This window comes from Chionomys nivalis, chromosome 4, assembly GCF_950005125.1.
Source record: "Chionomys nivalis chromosome 4, mChiNiv1.1, whole genome shotgun sequence".
In the NCBI taxonomy this organism is placed as follows: Eukaryota; Metazoa; Chordata; class Mammalia; order Rodentia; family Cricetidae; genus Chionomys; species Chionomys nivalis.
The window spans coordinates 65,165,719-65,185,079 of NC_080089.1; the positions used below are offsets into that span (position 1 = coordinate 65,165,719).

At 40.8% G+C, this 19,361-nt stretch overlaps 1 protein-coding gene and 1 non-coding gene across 4 annotated transcripts in view; both read right to left on the reverse strand.

Moving 5' to 3' along the window:
* Trip4 (thyroid hormone receptor interactor 4) overlaps positions 1 to 14,548 on the reverse strand; it is a 65,292-nt gene extending 50,744 nt beyond the window's left edge. For 2 of the 3 annotated variants that reach the window (XM_057767521.1, XM_057767520.1), the window contains exons 1-5: positions 14,429 to 14,548; positions 10,550 to 10,719; positions 8,471 to 8,604; positions 4,263 to 4,475; positions 2,178 to 2,256 (exon numbers count right to left, since the gene is read on the reverse strand). In XM_057767521.1, the coding sequence (XP_057623504.1) occupies positions 2,178 to 2,256; positions 4,263 to 4,475; positions 8,471 to 8,604; positions 10,550 to 10,719; positions 14,429 to 14,529 (697 nt within the window). In that variant the 5' untranslated portion in view covers positions 14,530 to 14,548. The remainder of the gene's footprint in view (positions 1 to 2,177; positions 2,257 to 4,262; positions 4,476 to 8,470; positions 8,605 to 10,549; positions 10,720 to 14,428) is intronic. The other variant, XM_057767522.1, reaches the window with a different exon arrangement.
* LOC130874040 (U1 spliceosomal RNA) lies at positions 7,821 to 7,979 on the reverse strand. The gene has a single exon (XR_009057085.1). It is a non-coding gene; the product is annotated as a U1 spliceosomal RNA (small nuclear RNA).
* Positions 14,549 to 19,361: the final 4,813 nt, after the last annotated feature.

Sequence of the window (19,361 nt, forward strand, 5' to 3'; positions counted from 1 at the left end):
CAAAAAGGTCCTTAATAACTTTTGTCAGATGTTCTCAAAACATCTCAAAAATATAAAAGGCTGCCGGGCGGTGGTGGAGCACGCCTTAAATCCCAGCACTCGGGAGGCAGAGGCAGGTGGATCTCTGTGAGTTCGAGACCAGCCTGGTCTACAAGAGCTAGTTCCAGGACAGGCTCCAAAACCACAGAGAAACCCTGTCTCGAAAAAGCAAAAAAAATTAAAAAAAAAAAAAAATATATATATATATAAAAGGCTTAATATTTTTGGAAAAAAGAGTACAATTCCTATATATGTTCACCCCTTGATGTCAGCATCTTCATAAGGATTAAAACTAAGAAAGTGGGGCTGAGAGCCTGGCATGGTGGTGCACGCCTTTAGTCCCAGCACCCAGGAAGCAGAGACAGGCTTATCTCTGGGAGTTCGAGGCTAGCCTGGTCTACAAAGCAAGTTCCAGGACAACCGGGCTACACAGAGAAACCCTGTCTTAAAAAACACCAAATAAACAACAACAACAAAAAAATAGCTTCATCATTTTGGGGGCCAAAGTGATTGCTCAGTGGTTAAGAGCACTGATTGCTCTTACAGAGGACCTGTGTTCAGTTCCCAGCATCCACATGGCAGATCACAGCTGTCTGTAATTTCAGTTTCAGGGGATCCAATTTCCTCTTCCGGCCTCTCAGGGGAACAGGCATTCTCATACAGGCATACATGCAATCAAAACAGCAATGCACATAAAATAAATAAATAATTTTAAAAAAGAAAGCAAAAGGCGGTGGTGGTGTAGGCCTTTAATCTCAGCACTCAGGAGGCAAATGCAGACTTTTTTTTTTTTTTTGGTTTTTTGAGACAGGGTTTCTCTGTGTAACAGTCTTGGCTGTCCTGGAACTTGCTCTGTAGCCCAGGCTGGCCTCAAAATCAATGAGATCCACCTGCCTCTGTCTCCTAAGTGCTGGGATTAAAGACAGGCGCCAGCACTGCCTGGCAAGTCTGTTATCTTAAATTACCACTCCATAATTGTAACATCTTGCTTATAGCAGTTTGAATTGTCATTCTTGCTCTGATGGTGATTTTTCTGTCAGTCCATTTTCTTCTATTTTATTATTCAGTATTCTTCTCTAAGAGTTGTTCTTTTTTTCTCCTGAGACAGGTTTCTCTGTGTAGCCCTAGCTATCCTGGAACTTGATATGTAGACCAGGCTGTCCTCGACCTCACAGAGATCCACCTGCCTCTGCCTCCCGAGTGCTGGGATTAAAGGTGTGCGCCACCACTACCACCTGTCGAGTTGTCTCTTCTTTATTGTTTAATTTGTTACAGAATAAATATGGATATGAATTTTTCTTTGTTATAACCTAATATTATTATTGTTTATTTTGTTGTTCAAAGGTATATGAGCAACATATAACATTACTTTAATAATGATTTTAATAGTAAGCATTTAAAAAGTGCTTGTTGAGGGACTGGAGACATAGCTTAGCATGCGTGAGGCCCTGGTTCAATCACCAGACCCCCGCCCAACCCCACCCCCGCCAAAATATTATTGAGCCAGGCAGTGGTGGTGCACACCTTTAACCCCACCACTTGGAAGCAGATGTGCTGCGGGAGGTCCTTCCGCTCCTCCAGCCAATAGCCGCTGAGATACCAGCCCATTGGGGCGTGGTCTCTCTCCCTTTAAAAAAGCGGCCACTTCCCTCCTCACCCTCTCTTACTTCCTGCTCCGCTTCCGGCGACTAGTCTCCCTTCCTGATTGCGCAGAGGGCTGTTGTCTGGGACGGTGATCTGTAAGTTTTTTCCCCTTTAAATAAATAACCATTCTATTAATCATAATTCCAAACTGGTGTGGGATTGCCTGTGATTTACGCCTTCACCTTCATCTGGCGCCCAACGTGGGGCACTTACCCACGACCCTGGGATTAAGAGTCCCATGCTCTACCGACTGAGCTAGCCGGGCGATCGGGAGCTGGGTGACAGGAATGCAGCCCGCAGCTCCCCTTCAACACAGATGCAAGTCGATCTCTAAGTTTGAGGCCAGTCTGGTCCAGAGAGAGTTCCAGGACAGCCAGGGCTATGATGCACACCTTTAATCCTGGCACAAGTGACTTCCAGTCCAGCCAGGGGTACAATGGGAGGCCCTGTCAAAACAATGAAAAAACAAAGCAAGAAAGAAACCAGGGATTTACCTGACATGAGTTTCTTTAGTAGTTTCTGGCTTTTGTTTGAGTCACGCTGTAAAATGTCCTGTTCTTCATTAGTACATACCTATAAAGTAAAAAAAGAGTTATCATTGAGTAGTTGAATGATATTGCCTGTTTGGCATGTCTCAATAGGTGGTTCTCTGAGTTCAAGGCTAGCCTGGTCTACAGAGTGAGTTCTAGGGCAGCCAGGACTACACAGTGAAACCTTGTCTCAAACAAAACAAAACAAACCCCCCCAAAAAGTTCATTGCTGTAATATTTTTCCTGAATAACTAGATGATCATGTATATTTATATTAGAATAATATATGTATACACATATAGATATATATATACATACTTTTAAAGGAAAAATATTCACTTCTGTTGAGAATGCTAAAAATAGCATGGCACTTTTCAAAAGCCTTTGGTTCTAACCATAAACTCCAAATCGACAATAGAAATTATAAGGAGATAACTTTTATTAGAAAAAAACAGAAGCTTGAAGCTAGAGAGATGGCTCAGCAGTTAAGAGCATTGGCTACTCTTCCAGAGGACCTAGGTTTAATTCTCAGCACCCACATGGTAACTCACACGTGTCTGTAACTTCAGTTCCAGGGCATACAATATCCTCTTATGGCCTCAGAGGGGTTAAGGCACAAATGTGGTACACAGACATATATGCAGGCAAAACATATATACACATAAAATAAGAAAGAATCAGAAGGCAAATATGATAGCCTACATCTGTAATCTCAGTACTTAAGTACTTGAGGTAAGGATACTGCCACAAACTTGAGGCTATTCTGGTTTATATAGGGAGTTCAAAGACAGTTAGTAATGAGTCTGGGCTACACAGGGAGCTTGAGGCAGCCTAATTAGATAGTGACTCACTTTTCCGCCTCGGCCTCCAGAGTGCTGGGATTTCATTAGATATTATAGGAAAGAAATCTCCTAAGAGAAATTACAAATTATTTGAATGGCTGTGATTATTAGCTCAAAGGATAGTGTCTTAGGGCTTCTATTGCTGTGATAAAACACCACGATCAAAAGCAATTTTGGTAGGAGGAAAAGGTTCACTTTTTTGTAATCTTAATTCTTTTTATTGTATGAATGCTTGAATGTTTTGCCTGTATGTATGTCTGCTCACCATATGTATGCCCGGTCTTACAAAGGTCAGAAGTAGGCATCAGATTTGCTGGAACTGGAGTTATAGGCAGCTGTGAGACACCATGGGGCTGCTGGAAATTGAACCCACGTCCTCTGCAAGGGCAGTCAGTACTATTAACCACTGAGCCATCTCTAGCTCCCAAAAGATTTATCTCATTTTGTACTTCTAGGTAATAGTTCATCACTAAGGGTAGTAAGGCAGGAACTCAAGGCATGAACTTGAGACAGGAACTGATAGAGGTAAGGTAGGAATGTTGCTTATTGCCTGTCTTCCTCCCTTTCTTTTCTCCCTTTCTTTCTTTTAAAGACAAGGTCTCAACCCTGTCTCGAAAAACCAGAAAAAAAAGAAAAAGACAAGGTCTCATTCTGTATCTCTAGTTGGCCTGGAACTCACTATAAACCAGGCTGGCTTCAAACTCACAGATATTCTCTTGCTTCTGCCTGCCAAGTGCTGGGCTTACAGGCAAACATCATCACACATTAGTCTGTTTTCTTACATAGTCCAGGACCACCTTCCCAGAAGGGACACCATTCACAGTTGCAGGGCCTTCCCACAGTACTCACTAATTAAGAAAATACTCCACAAGATTACCTACAGGCCAATCTTCTTCTTTTTTTTTTTTTTATGTATACAATATTCTGTGTGTATGCCTGCAGGCCAGAAGAGGGCACCAGATCCCATTACAGATGGCTGTGAGCCACCATGTGTTTGCTGGGAATTGAACTCAGGACCTTTGTAAGAGCAGGCAATGCTCCTAACCTCTGAGCCATCTCTCCAGCCCCCTACAGGCCAATCTTATGAAAACGTTTTCTCAACTGATGTTCCCTCTTCTCAGATAACTCAAGTTGACAAAAATCATCATCATCATCATCATCAACAACAACCAGGACACATAGCAAAAACAAAACAGAAGGACTTTACCAAAGAGCCACAGAATAAGCAGGGGCCAGAACCCTCTTGCTCGCAGACGATCCGCCCACAGACCAGACAGTTATTGATGAGTTTGTGCTTCTGTCCTAGGCAATCACATGGATGACGACCAGGAAGCAGGACTGCAAGTTTGTCCTGTCCCTCTCTTGTGTATAAATTGACAAATTTTGTCTTCTTCTTTACCGAGTTATTGCTTTCTTGAGCCTAATTGTATAAAGACATCACAGGAACACTCATCAATGACAACAAAAATACTCTGGGAGGAAAGTCTGAGTTCTGTTCAGTAACAACTTGCACCTTATCCAAGAACCACCAAAGAAACAGAATACAGATTACTTATAATTAGGGGCCTGATAAAAGCAAGGTAATTGCTTTTCTAACAATTGTTTTATTTGTTAGGTGTAGCACGAATTCTAATTGTTCTTAATAAAAACCTGAAGTCAGATATTAGGGGGTGAAAGCTGAGAGATCAGAGAAACAGAGCGGCCAGCCAGTAGTGAGACTTTTTATCTCTACCGATGCTCAGACCAAAGGGGCGATCCTGTCCTCAGACTGCTTCCTCAGACTGCATCCTTTGACTGTATCTTCAGAATGCAACTTAAAACTGCACTGAGTTCTTGTCTCCTCCTGCCTTACATTCCTGGGTCTGCCCAGTCATATCCCTGCCCATCTCCATACACTTAGTGCTGGGGTTAAAGGCGTGGGACTCACAAGGACTGAAACTTAAGGTGTGAGCCACAACTCCCTGGCCTCTAGTAGCTTAGTTCTACACTCCGATCTTCAGGCAAGCTTTATTTGTTAAACACAAACAAAATATCACAACAATTAGTAGCTCTCAATCACCTAATATACTTAGAGCAAGATAATGTAGCAATTAAGGCAGCAGCTTGATGTGTTTTCAAAAGGAATTTTTACATGTGTAAAAACATGTAAGCGGGGGCTGGAGAGATGGCTCAGTGGTTAAGAGTATTGCCTGCTCTTCCAAAGGTCCTGAGTTCAATTCCCAGCAACTACATGGTGGCTCACAACCATCTGTAATGAGGTCTGGTGCTCTCTTCTGGCCTGCAGGCATACACACAGACAGAATATTGTATACATAATAAGTAAATAAATAAGTAAATTAAAAAAAAAACATGTAAGCGTCTGTACATCCCACAGTATACATGTGGAGGTCAGGGAACAACTTTCAGGTATTAGTTTTCTCCTTCCACCATGTGGCTTCAGAGGACTGAACTCAGGTCATCAATTTTGGTGGCAAGCACTTTTACCTACTGAGTCATATTGCTGTCCCTTGAGATATTTAATATTGTACTTATAGATGTTTTATCATTCAAATGTAGTGAGTTGGGTTCTTTTTGTTTTGAGTAACATTTGGCTTGAACTATTATGTTCAAACTAAAAGATGACATTGATCCTCCTAGCTGTACCTCCTGAGTGCTGAGATAGCACATGTATATAACTAGACTCAATTTACAAGCAATACAGGGGCTGAAACTCTGGGCTTCATACATGCCAGGGAAGCACGCTACCAACCAAGTGAGCTACAACCTTTTTTTCTTTTCTTGTGGTGCAGGCTACTGAACCCATGCCTTTTGTACACTAGATATGTGCTCTGTTATACTCCCAACCCTTGATAAATTAAGCCATAGCTAAAAAATGCCTTTGGGGACTAGTTAGATGGTTTAGCAGGTAAAAATGCTTGCCAAGCCTAAATGACCTAAGGTTTGAAACCCAGGACCACATTATAAAAGAGAACAGATACTCACAAATTGTATGCACAGGCGCATGAGCACATGCATGTACACACACACACACACACACACACACACACGCAAAGAATAGAGAGTTTTTTTAAAAAAAATCTCCAAAAATAGATAACATTCATCTATCTCAAAGCATAGGCAATCAATAAAATGAGAAAAATCAGTAATTTAGAAATTAATAAGAAAGAGACAGTGTTACTGGTGGCATAGCATGTGGTTAGCAAGCATGTGGCTCTACATTCAATCCCTATTACTAGGAGGAAAAACAGATATAAGAAAACAATACCATGATAAAAAAAAGATGGTCATAATATAAAAATAGGAATTTCACAGCAGCAGATATTCAAATTATCAATAGAAACAAGAAAAAGTATAGAACATCTTTAGCCACTAAAATAATGCAACACAGCACTTAGGGGTCACTCAGTGGTTAAAATAGTTAGCATATACAAGTCTGTGGGGAATGGGATTCAAAGTAAAGAATACATAGACATTTCTACAGTTCTTGATGCATGCTGCCAAACACTAATTTTATTTTTAATCATTGACAATCTGATAGGCAATATCTCAGTAATTTAATGTGTATTTATCTGATTAGTATAGATATCTTGGTTTGTTCATGCCTTGGGGCAGAGGCACAATGAGAGACTCTAGGTGATAAAATTGAAAAAGTCTCAAGGCAACTAAGAGTATGAAGAATTGGCCACCTTAGTTTCTAATGAGATCAAATACCTTTATATACTTATTGGTTAGATGTTCTTTGTTCACTTGCAATAATTTTTTTAATATTTATTTATTTATTATGTATACAATATTCTGTCTGTGTGTATGCCTGCAGGCCAGAAGAGGGCACCAGACCTCATTACAGATGGTTGTGAGCCACCATGTGGTTGCGGGAATTGAACTCAGGACCTTTGGAAGAGCAGGCAATGCTCTTAACCACTGAGCCATCTCTCCAGCCCACTTGCGATAATTTTTGTAAATTCCATTCTCCTTGTTTTTGCTTTAGTTTTACTTTTTAGTTTTTTCTGAAAAAATTTCATTCTGAAATCTAGGCTGGCCTTGAATGTGAGGGACTTCTTCAGATTACCTGAGCACTGGGATTACAGTTTGAGGTCACCATGTCCACCTCTCACCCATTTTTCTTTTTTGGTATGGTATCATACTCAGACTCTTTTTATTCCTTCTTAATTAATTTCTTCTTTTGGAAAGTTTAGCTTGTTGAGTTGTGCTGACTATAAATGTTTCAGTTATTCAGGTACAGTGTCTATAACCTGAGAACTTGGAGGAGAATTTTGAGTTCGAAGACAGCTTGGGATACACAGAGAATTCTAGGCCAGCCTGGTTATTAGTGAGTTTTGAGGACTAAATAATGATAATAATTTTTTCATTTGTTTGTTTTCGATACAAGGTTTCTCTGTGTTGCTTTGGAGCCTTTCCTGGAACTAGCTCTTGTAGGCCAGGCTAGGCTCAAACTCACAGAGATCTACTTGCCTCTACCTCCCGAGTACTGGGATTAAAGGCATGTGCCACCTCTGCCTGGCTAAGAGAAAACTTTCAAAACAGGAATACTATTTATGTATCTTTCCCTGATTTTTCTGATAAAGTCTCACTATGTATTCTAGGCTAGCCTAGATTGGCCTGGAACTCTCAATTTTCCTGCCCTGGTCTCTCAGATGCCTAGCAGGTTTTTTTTTGTTTTGCTTTTGTTTCTTGTTTGTTTGGTTGATTTGGGGTTTTGTTTTTGTGGGTTTTTTTTTTTTTATTTTTTTTATTTGTTTTGATGCAGGAATGAGTTCAAACACAATCCCCCACTACCACAAATGATGTAGTTGAATTTCCCACATTTGTGGAAATTGCAGGTGTCATTCAGAGTGCAATGCACAAGCCTCGCCCTGGGAAAACCACCTTTGTGATCATGGTATTTACCCTGTTAGGTATGTAGGCCTGGCAGTTTCAGTAAAAGCAAGAACTATATAATCATTTAGCTTTTACTGCCCTCTCAAATGTTGAAGTTGAAAGTAGGGCGCTTTATTGATTATTATTCATTCAAGCTAGGAATGTACGTAGCAGCAGAGTGCATGTCTAATATGCATGCACAAAGTCCTAAGTTTGATCACTAATATGAAATAAAATAAATCTTGTAATTTGTGGTAAGCGAGTGGCAGCACACGCTTGTAATCTAGAACTTGGAAGGCAGAAATGTGAAAATCAGGAGTTTAAGGCTAACAGCAAGTTAGTGGTCAACCCTACATGCTGCCTTATGGTAAAAGAAAAAAGGTCTCCACACCACAGGGACAGAAGTATGTCAGCACTGTCCGCTTCAGTCCCTACAGTCCACCCACTTGTTAGAATATGCCTTGGTATGTCAGCTTCTGCATGTTGTCTCTGAAACATATTAGTCATTTCTTCTTCACACAGTCAGGAAAAGCTTACCTTGGCCAAATCTAAAGGTGTTTTGACCTCTATAGTCAAGTCAGGTTCAGGAAATGCAGGAACTTCCTGTTTGTTTCTTCCTTTCCTCCTACTCCGCTTTAACTGGTCCACAGATCTCTGTCCATCTAAAATTTCTTTAAAGGATAAAATACAAACAAATAAAAAAAGAGAATGGCAAGGTTTATTATTTAGCTTCTACAGGTAAAATCTGAAGGTAATTCTTAATATTTACAATCAAGATACAATGTCAGGCAGAACTACTCTCGACTCAAAATTAAATCACGTTCATGACTGTGGTCAATGACAAATAGTTCTGAACAGGGTTAGTGGTGGAGAGTTCTTGCCTAGCATGCAAACAGTCCTGGGTTGGATCCCCAGTACTGGAGGAAGAAAAAGGAAAAGGAGAAGTCAAATAATGCTGAGTAGAAGTTCATAATGTAACATTTTACACTGTGTAATAATGACATATTATTTAGCTTGGTGTTCATCTTTTGTGCTATATAAATGGAAACCTCTAAAAATTATTCATAATCAGTCAATACGTTCACTCAGGTATACACATCATTAAAAATATTTATAAAAATAGGGCTAGAGGTGCTAGAGAGATGGCTCAGTGGTTAAGAGCAGTGCCGGCTCTTCCAAAGGTCCTGAGTTCAATTCCTAGCAACTACATGGTGGCTCACAACCATCTGTAAAGAGGTCTGGCGCCCTCTTCTGGCCTTCAGACATACAGACAGAATATTGTATACATAATAAATAAATAAATAAATAAATAAATGAATAAATAAATAAATGAATAAATAAATGACTGTCATAACAATAAAGAAAAAAGAAAAAATAGGCCTAGAGTCAGGCATGGTAGTGCATGACTTTAATCCCAACATGAAGAGGAAGGCAGACCTCTAAGTCTGAGGTCAGTCTAGTTTACAAAGTTAGTTCCAGAACAGCCAGGACTAAACAAAGAAACACTGTTTTGGGAAAAGAAAAAACAAGGAAAACTAAACAAAAACAGGGCTGGAAAGATGGCACAGCAGTTAAAATTACTGGCTAGGCATGGCTTAATTCCAAGTAAAATACATGGCAGTTCATACCATCTGAAACCCTAGTTTCAGGGAATCCAGTTCCATCTTCTGGCCTGCAAGGGCACCAGGGAAGCATGTGGCACAGACATACACTCATACACATAAAATAATGGTGTGGACAATTGTCTGTATTCTGTCAATTATGTTTTAAATAAAAACTGATTGGCCAGTAGCCAGGCAGGAAGTATAGGCAGGACAATCAGACAGGAAGTAGAGGCGGGCCAAGAAGAACAGAAGAATTCTGAGAAGAGGGAAGCTCCCTCTGCAGTCTTGTCCAGACAGAGAAGAAGCAAGATGTAACTGTGCTGCTGAAAAAGGTACTGAGCCATGTGGCTAACACAGATAAGAATAATGGGCTAATATAAGTTATAAGAGTTAATAAGAAGCCTGAGCTAATGGGCCAATCAGTTTATGATTAATGTAGACCTTTGTGTGATTTCTTTGGGACTTAACAACTGCGGGAACCGGGCAGAACAAGGACTAGGCAGGACAGAAACCCTGACAACAAAATAAGTAAATAATTTTAAAAAGAAAAAAATCTTCAATTTTTTATAGTGTTGGGGATTGAACACAGGCTCTCACACATGTTAGGCAAGTGCCTTACTAACTGAGTGAGGACTGAGCCCTTGAAAGATATTTCTTTAATTGATTTGTAACTTTTTGAAATTCTAAAGCCACAACTGTGCCTGGAAACAGATTCTTTTGTGATTTGTTTGTTTGTTTGTTTTTGTAAATTTAAAAACAGTGGCTGGTACCCAGTATGGTGGAACATGCCTATAATCCCAGTACTGGAGATGCAGGGGCAGACAGAAGAGCCAACAGGTTAGAGCAACAGTCATTACTAACTGACAAGATCTAAGCTAAAAATATGCACACGTGTGATTCTGTTTACATTAGTTATGACAAGTAATAATACCTCATGGCAGAAAACACAGAAAGAGCTCTAAAGCCAAGCACTTATCAATACTTCTGTTCTCACTCAACCACATTAACTTACCATCTTTTTTCAAGCACTGCTGAAAAGAATCAGGAATCAACTCTGGATCATTCTTTTGCCATTTAGTTATAAGGTCTTCTATGAATTGACCCTTTTTCCCCTCATTTCCCTGGAGAAGATCTGTCACATATTCTCGTAGCTCTTCAGCGCTCTCAATTGACAAAACATACCTCAGGAGGTAAAGATATAAATAGCTTACTGTATGACTTTCAGAAATCATAACAGGGATGAAAGTATTAAACATCATCAGGGAAGAGGGTAGCTTTGTCATACAGAATATGCCTAGCACACATGAGATTTTAGGTTCAATTCCAGCACTATTCAAAAACACAAACAAACAAAGGCATTCATTAATTTATTAAAAGTGTTTACTTTGGGCCAAGTACTATGCTAGGTGCTAAGGATATAATGCTGACAAGGACAAAGACTCAGACTTTCAAATAGGTCATAATCTAACTTTCATATGTATTTACACATTTACTATTTCTCAGTATTTTGAGAAATTTGTGTGGCTAGAGGAATGGCTCAGCACTTAAGAGCACTTGCTGCTCTCACAGAGAACATGAGTTCAGTTCCCAGCACCCATATGGTGGTTCACAACCACCTGTAACTCCAGTTCCAGATGATCCTACACCTTCTAACCCTGAAGGGCATCAGAAACAAACATGGTTCTCATACCTTCATAGGCAAAGTGCAAGCCGGGCAGTGGTGGCGCACACCTTTAATCCCAGCACTCGAGGCAGAGGCAGGTGGATCTTTGTGAATTTGAGGCCAGCCTGGTCTACAAGAGCTAGTTACAAGACAGGCTCCAAAGCTACAGAGAAACCCTGTCTCAAACCCCTCCCCCCCCAAAAAAAAAATAGGCAAAGTGCTCACACACATGAAATAAATCCATCTTTAAAAAGAGAAGGAATTGTCCCATCACTGATAGCACATGCACGAGAAACATGAGTTGAACCTGCAGCCTATGGGTTCCCTGTACTCCAGGACAGCTACGAATGTAGCTTAGCAGAAAACTTTTGCTCCCCCACTTTGGTAACACTATCACACAATTCTAATGGTGAATTTTGTAGGTGACAGTCTCTCAGAAGGTCAGATATGTGATGATGAGACATCTCAGCAAGCATGTCACCAAGCTTAATGACCTGAGTTTGGTGAATCTAGGCGGGAGAAAAAGAGAGCCGACTCCCACAAGTCGTCCTCTGATCTCACATGTGTCCTCAAATGTGTGTACATAATGCATAATAATGTAATTTTAAATCTTTTAACAGGGTGGATATACTTGTTAGATTCTTGCAGTGTGATGGTAGAAGTTCAGTTATAATCTATAAATAGACAAAATTAATTTAAATAATTTTGTTTGGCTAGTTTTTGCTTTCATTGTTGCACTGGGGATGGAACCTGGGGCCTTGCACATATCAGGTAAGTTCTTTACTATGGAGCTACATTGCAGTCATCAGATTTAACCAATAATAAAAATTAGAGGAGCTGGAAAGATGGATCTATGGGTAAGAGCACTGGAAGCTCTTCCAAAGTATCTGGGTTCAATTCTCTCAGCATGCACATAAAGCTCACAGCTGTAATTCCAGTCCCAGGTGACCTGATGTTCTCGTATGGTCTATGAGAGCACTACACACACAATACACAGACATATATGCAGGTAAACAATCATACACATAAAAAATAAAAATAAAAGCTTAAAAAATTAAAAAATTTAAATACACAATGCCTAATGTATACTTTAATCCCAGAATCTGGGAGGCAGAGGCAGGTGGATTTCTGTGAGTTCAAAGCCAGTATGGTCTACAGAGTGAATTCCAGAACAGCCAGGGATACACAGAGAAACCATGTCTTAAAAGAACAAACAAACAAAAATTACATTAAAAAAAACCAGAAAGGAGGGGTCAGAGGCGAGGCTCAGTGGGGGTCAAAGAGCACTGACCACTCTACTAGCGCCACCCAACTTCTGCCACCCCCTCGTGAGCTCACAATTGTCTGTGATTTCAGTTTCACAGGACCCGACATCCATGGCAACACACCAAGGCACAAAAACTAAAGATAGATAACTTTTACAAAAGCTAGAAAGTTATTCTGGGAAGTGATGGTGCATGCCTTTAATCCCAGAATTTAGGAGACAGAAGCAGGTGGATCTTGTGATTTTGAGGCCAGCCTGGTCTACAAAGTGAGTCCCAGGGCAGCCACGGCTACATAGAGAAATCCTGTCTTGAAAAAAAAATTTTTTTTTAATATTTAGGTCACTTATATAAAATTATTAGCATTCTTACAATATTATATCTGTGTTATTCTCAATTAAATGTCAAACAAAACACAGCAACTGCTTTCATCCTGACATAATAGCTTGTTGCCAACTAGTGAACATTTAATAAGTACTTCAAATAACATTATAGCATGCTTAGCTTGGGTGCTTATGATCAGTACACTTCTTGTACCACTTATAATCTTTTTTTAAATGTAAGCAAGTATTAAGCATACTTATAGTTCATTTTTAAAACAGACAGGCTATAATGTGTGGCACACACCTTTAATTCCAGCACTCGGGAGGCAGAGACAGGCGGATCTCTGTGAGTTTGAGACCAGTCTGGTCTACAAGAGCTAATTCTAGGACAGGCTCCAAAGCTACAGAGAAACCCTGTCTCGAAACCCACCCCCCACCAAAAGCCAGGCTATATTAACTCTTGTTTTTTTTTTAATCTCTCAAACTCAGAACCTGACTGTATTTCTTATAATTCTAGAATAGCAATTTTATTTTCAGCAACGAAGAATCAAATTAAGGAAAAGCCTTGGTTTTTACTTTGTTCCAGTTTCATTGTGTAATCTTCCCCTCCACATGAATACTTAGAACCTCAGCTTGTACTGATTTAGTTGTCAGATGAGAGGCATCTTTTCCAGTACATCTTAAGAGTCTTTTTTTTTTATTTTTTTTTTTTATTTTTTTTTATTTTTTTATTTTTTTCGAGACAGGGTTTCTCTGTGGCTTTGGAGCCTGTCCTGGAACTAGCTCTTGTAGACCAGGCTGGTCTCGAACTCACAGAGATCCGCCTGCCTCTGCCTCCCGAGTGTTGGGATTAAAGGCGTGCGCCACCACCACCCGGCAATCTTAAGAGTCTTGAATAATAATTCTTTATTGAATAGTTTATTCAGTATTGAAAATTTTGTTCTGTGCTCCCAGAAGACCCTCAACTTCCTCACAGAGCAGAACTCTCCGAGTCAGCAAACCCAATTTGTCTATATCATTTCGGCTGTCCCAGAGACTGGTATATAGTAACAGTGCAAGAAATTAAGTTAGTCATTTCAAGCAAATAATAAATAATCGTCATATGTTTCGTTAAGAATTATAAAACACTAAAGGCAAGCTCTCGTCATTATTCAGTTTCTAAATAAAGGCGGGAGGGGTCACAAAGGGGTAAATTAATTTGCTTAAGGTCCCAAAACTGATTAAGTGGCAACAGAAAACCGAAGCTGTGACTCTGCAGTCAGGAACTATTTATACTGTAACATGTCATCCCCATGTAAATTCTAGGACCTGCTTGATACAAACTACAGCGTTCAGAGTAAGGAATTTCTAGAAAATCAGCCTTGACTTGTTCATTCTCTCACAAACTGTAAGCCTACCGGTTCCCGGGACAATCTTACAGGTCTAATTATTACGATGTTGCCACTTTCCTAGAGAAGCGCATGGAGTCTGACATACTTATCTAGGGGCTAAAATGAAAAAGTGGAGGCCAAAATTCAAACACGAAAGTCCGTCGTCAGTCCCGCTTATCATATTTCTTATCAACTTTTTAGTCCTCCCGGCTTTCGCCCTACCGGGTCGTTTCACAAAGCAGCTTCCCGCCTCCGCTCTGGAGCCCATCTTACTGTATGATCTCCTCGCTGACATCCAGGGCGAAAGTTTTCCGCAACTGCTGGGTGCACCACTGTACCAGCGGCTCCCGGGACACCACCCCAGCCACCGCCATCTTCCCCAACCGGAACCAGCTGGGCTGCAAAAGCGTCTCGTCCTGCGCCGGACTAGTCCCCTTCGCAACGGAGACCTCGATGACTAGGGTTCCGCAAGCTTGCCCCGCCCCGCTTGGTCGCGCCGCCTTTGAGGCTGATCCCGCCCACTTGCACCGCCTCTGGCTTCTCTCAGCTTCCGGATGGTCTTAACACGTGTGTTGGGCTTTCGCGTTTGAGTGTTTCTTCGACTTAGAGATGTAACTCCAGAAAGGATATTGTTACTTGTACTAAGACAATATACACACCTCCAGAAGAGCTGCAGTAGGAATAAAAGAAAGTGAGACCCCAAAGGATGGGTACGACTTTTAAATTTTAGTCTGGTCCAGTTGTAGAACATTTGAAACAACTCTAGTCAGGAGGCTAACAAATCCAAAGCCTGCCTGTAGTACGACATGAACTCAAAGCCAGTCTTTGTAACTTAGCGAGGTCCTGTCTCAGAATAAGAAAGAGGTAGGGTAGGGAGGCAGAGGCAGGCGGATCTCTGTGAGTTCGAGACCAGCCTGGTCTACAAGAGCTAGTTCCAGGACAGGCTCCAAAACCACAGAGAGGCCGGGCGGTGGTGGCGCACGCCTTTAATCCCAGCACTTGGGAGGCAGAGGCAGGCGGATCTCTGTGAGTTCGAGACCAGCCTGGTCTACAAGAGGTAGTTCCAGGACAGGCTCCAAAAACCACAGGGAAACCCTGTCTCGAAAAACAAAAAAAAAAAAAAAAAAAAAACCCACAGAGAAACCCTGACTCGAACCCCCCCCCCCAAAAAAAGAAAGAAAGAGGTAGGGTGGAGGAAGACTGGGCATAAAGCTCAGTGGTACCCTGCCTACTGAGCATGTGAAAATCTTGGGGTTCAATCCTCAGTCAGAAAAAACAAAACAAAAACTCCAGCCCTCGGAAGTGATTTTTTTTTATTATTTTATTATTTTTTTATTATTAATATTTATTTATTTATTATGTATGCAATATTCTGTCTGTGTATATGCCTGCTGGCCAGAAGAAGGCACCAGATCTCATTACAGATGGTTGTGAGCCACCATGTGGTTGCTGGGAATTGAACTCAGGACCTTTGGAAGAGCAGGCAATGCTCTTAACCTCTGAGCCATCTCTCCAGGTCCCCTCGGAAGTGATTTGTAATCACTGTAGTAGTTCTGTTCTGATGATGGTGGTGCTTATTTTTTAGTGCCATCTGTAATTGAGACTGCTCTGCTGCACCACTTGAAGGCTAACAACCATCAACGGGAAGTCCTGTTCCAGGGACTCCTAAACCCAGTTCTGGCCTCCACAGGCACCAGGCTTCCATGTGGTGCACACACATGCAAGCACTTACTCATACACAAAAATAAATTACATTAGCTGGGCATGGTGGTACATGCTTTTAACCCCAGCACTGTAGGAGGCAAAGATAGGTGGACCTTTGTGAGTTCAAGGCCAGCCTGGTCTGTGTAGTAAGTTCCAGGCTAGCCACGGTTACTAGTGAGACCCTGTCTTAAAAAGTTGTCATATTAACCGGGCGGTGGTGGCGCACGCCTTTAATCCCAGCACTTGGGAGGCAGAGGCAGGCGGATCTCTGTGAGTTCGAGACCAGCCTGGTCTACAAGAGCTAGTTCCAGGACAGGCTCCAAAACCACAGAGAAACCCTGTCTCGAAAAATCAAAAAAAAAAAAAAAAAAAGTTGTCATATTGGCCCGGGTGGTGGTGGCGCACGCCTTTGTTCCAGGACAGGCTCCAAAACCACAGAGAAACCCTGTCTCAAAAAACAAAAAACAACAACAACAAAAAAAAGTTATCATATTGGGGCTGGAGAGATGGCTCAGCAGTTAAGAGCACTGGCTACTCTTTTATAGGTCCTGAGTTAAATTCCCAGAACACATAAGGCAGCTCACAATTTCTACGCCACAGGATCTATGGGATCTGATGCCTTTTTCTGGTCTGCAGATGTACATGTAAATAAAACATCAATATACATAAAATAAATCTTTAAAATATTATCATATTTTGTATTAGTGTGTTTGTCCATGTTTGTATATGCTGTGGGCTACCACAAATGCACACTGTACAAGTGACAGTTGGAGGTCAACTTGTGGGAGTGAGCTCTTCCTTTCTACCATATGGGTCCTAAGAATTGAACTCAGGTGGTCAGGCTTGACAGCAAGAACCTTTACCTTCTAAACCATTTTGCTGACTCACCAGTTTTTCTAAAAAAGCAAAATACAGTCAATGTCATTAATGGTGAGAATAAATTTAATCTTTTCATAAAAATCTGATGCAAGCCGGGCGGTGGTGGCGCACGCCTTTAATCCCAGCACTTGGGAGGCAGAGGCAGGTGGATCTCTGTGAGTTCGAGACTAGCCTGATCTACAAGAGCTAGTTCCAGGACAGGCTCCAAAACCACAGAGAAACCCTGTCTCAAAAAAAAAAAACCAAAAAAAAAAAAAATCTGATGCATTCATTATTCTAGTATATTCAAATCATCTACCTTTTTCTATATTTATTCATTCCCATAGCTTAGTTGCTCAGTGATAAAGACTCTACTTAACATATGTGAGGCCTTGAATCACATCTTCAGTAGCAAGGTATAAGTTTAGACAGAAATTCCATTAATGCATACATACTACAACTTTTCTGTTCCATTTTTCTTTAAAATGTAACTTTTTCCTTAAGACATTTATTTTGTGATTGGGTGGGTGCTAAGAAATCCATGTAGAATCAGAGGACGACTTTCAGGAGTCAGTTCTTTCTTTCTATCCTGTGGCGCCTGGGAATGGAACTCAAGTTGTCTAGTTTGGTGGCAGGAGTGCTCACCTGCTGAGCCATTTCATCAGCCCTACTACAATTTTTCTTAATGTGTTAGGCCTCAGGTTTTGCCCATTTTCATGTTTAAATCACACAATTCTGTTTTATTTAATTGTAAAAAAAGTACTTTTCCAAAGCAATCTGTTTATTTTGCTTTGTCCTGGAACTCCATGTAGACCCAGGTTGGCCTCAACTCACAGAGATCCTCCTCCTTCTGCCTCAGGCCCAATCATCATCTTCCTCCTCCTCCCCTGGCCTTGAATCCACCCTTGAACTTTTTCTTTTCTTTCTTCCTTTTTCTTTTTTTTTGAACAGGGTTTCTCTGTGTAGTTCTAGCTGGCTGCAAAGTCAGATATCCACCTGCCTCTACTTCCCAAATGCTAGGATTACACTCATGCTCCATCATGCCTATCTTTGCATGGTGCTAGGGAGCAAACTAAGGGTTTTATGCATATTAGGCAAGTGCTGTACCAACTGAGTCACATTCCCAGCTCCCAAAGTAGCCATTTTAATGAAAAACATTTGGAAAGTTTATTCTTTTGTGTGTGTGTGTGTTTTTCTCTAACGTGCATCCCTCACCGATATCATTGGTATTAAAAGAACAAACAAAAAAACAATAACAACTACAACAATATGCATATTGTTCTCGTATGAAGAGGTATATTTGACATTCTTTCTAGTCATTTGGTTGAAATGCAAGAGAAAATACACATCTTCTTGGTCCTCTTTCTCTGTTAGAACTCTGGAATGTGAGTTCAACTATGCAATTCAGACCTGAGTAGAAGGCCTTTAACTGAAAAGGAAACAGTGCCACTTAAGAACCAATGTGCAGGCCGGGCGATGGTGGCGCACGCCTTTAATCCCAGCACTCGGGAGGCAGAGGCAGACGGATCTCTGTGAGTTCGAGACCAGCCTGGTCTACAAAGCTAGTTCCAGGACAGGCTCCAAAGTCACAGAGAAACCCTGTCTCGAAAAACAAAAAAAAAAAAAAAAAAAAAAAAAAGAACCAATGTGCATTTTCGTGAGGCTAAATGACAATAAAGGAATGCTTTTTGATTTTTCTGGTGGGAATTTGACTGTAATCTAACACTCCAGGTTTAAGATAAACTACTATTGCTAATATTATGATGTAAATATGATAACTACCTAAACCTTTCATTATTTTCGTTTTTTCCTTTTATTAATGATTTATTTTTATTTTATGTGCATTAGCATTTCGTCTGCATGTATTTTTGTGTGAGGGTATCAGATCGCCCTGGAATTGGAGTTATAGACATTTGTGAGTAGCCTTGTGGGTGCTGGGAATTGAATCTGTGAATTTGGGAACCTCTGGAAGAGCAACCTCTTAATGGCTGAGCCATCTCTCCTCTACTTTTTGTGGTCTTTCTTTCTTCGTTTCTGTTCTTTTTCTCCTCCCCTCCCCTCCCCTCCCCTCCCTTCTCTTTCCTTTCTTTTCCCTCTCTTCCCTTCCTTTCCTCCTCACTATCCACCTGTCTCTGCCTCCTCAGGGCTGAGATTAAAAAGTGCACTAGGCGGGGCTTTGAAATCTGTAGGTTGTATAACACAATGGATTGTTAATTTGGTTAAGGTCCTAAATCGATTTTGTTGCTATTCAAGCCTAATTCACTGGAGAGAAGTAGCTTTGTACTTACACTCTGAAGGTTGTCCTTCAAAAGACATTCTGCAGCAAGCACGAATGGTCTTGTTACATGCATAACATTCGGAACAAACAAATTCTTAGGAATATTGTACTTTTTGAAGCATAGGGCTAGAAAATATTTATGATCTCTTTATTGTAGCATTATTCTCATGTGGGTTGGAACTGTAGCCTTTTTATGTCTGGCAGATTTTGAGCTATGTAGCCATCTTTATATTTTCATATGCATATGGACAATTTGTCCAATTTTTTAGTCTTGTGTGATCTGAAAACATTTTTAAAAAACACTGTAAAAACCTAAGTTGCATTTTCCTTTCTCCCACCTCAGAAAGTTAGTTAAAACATGGCAGA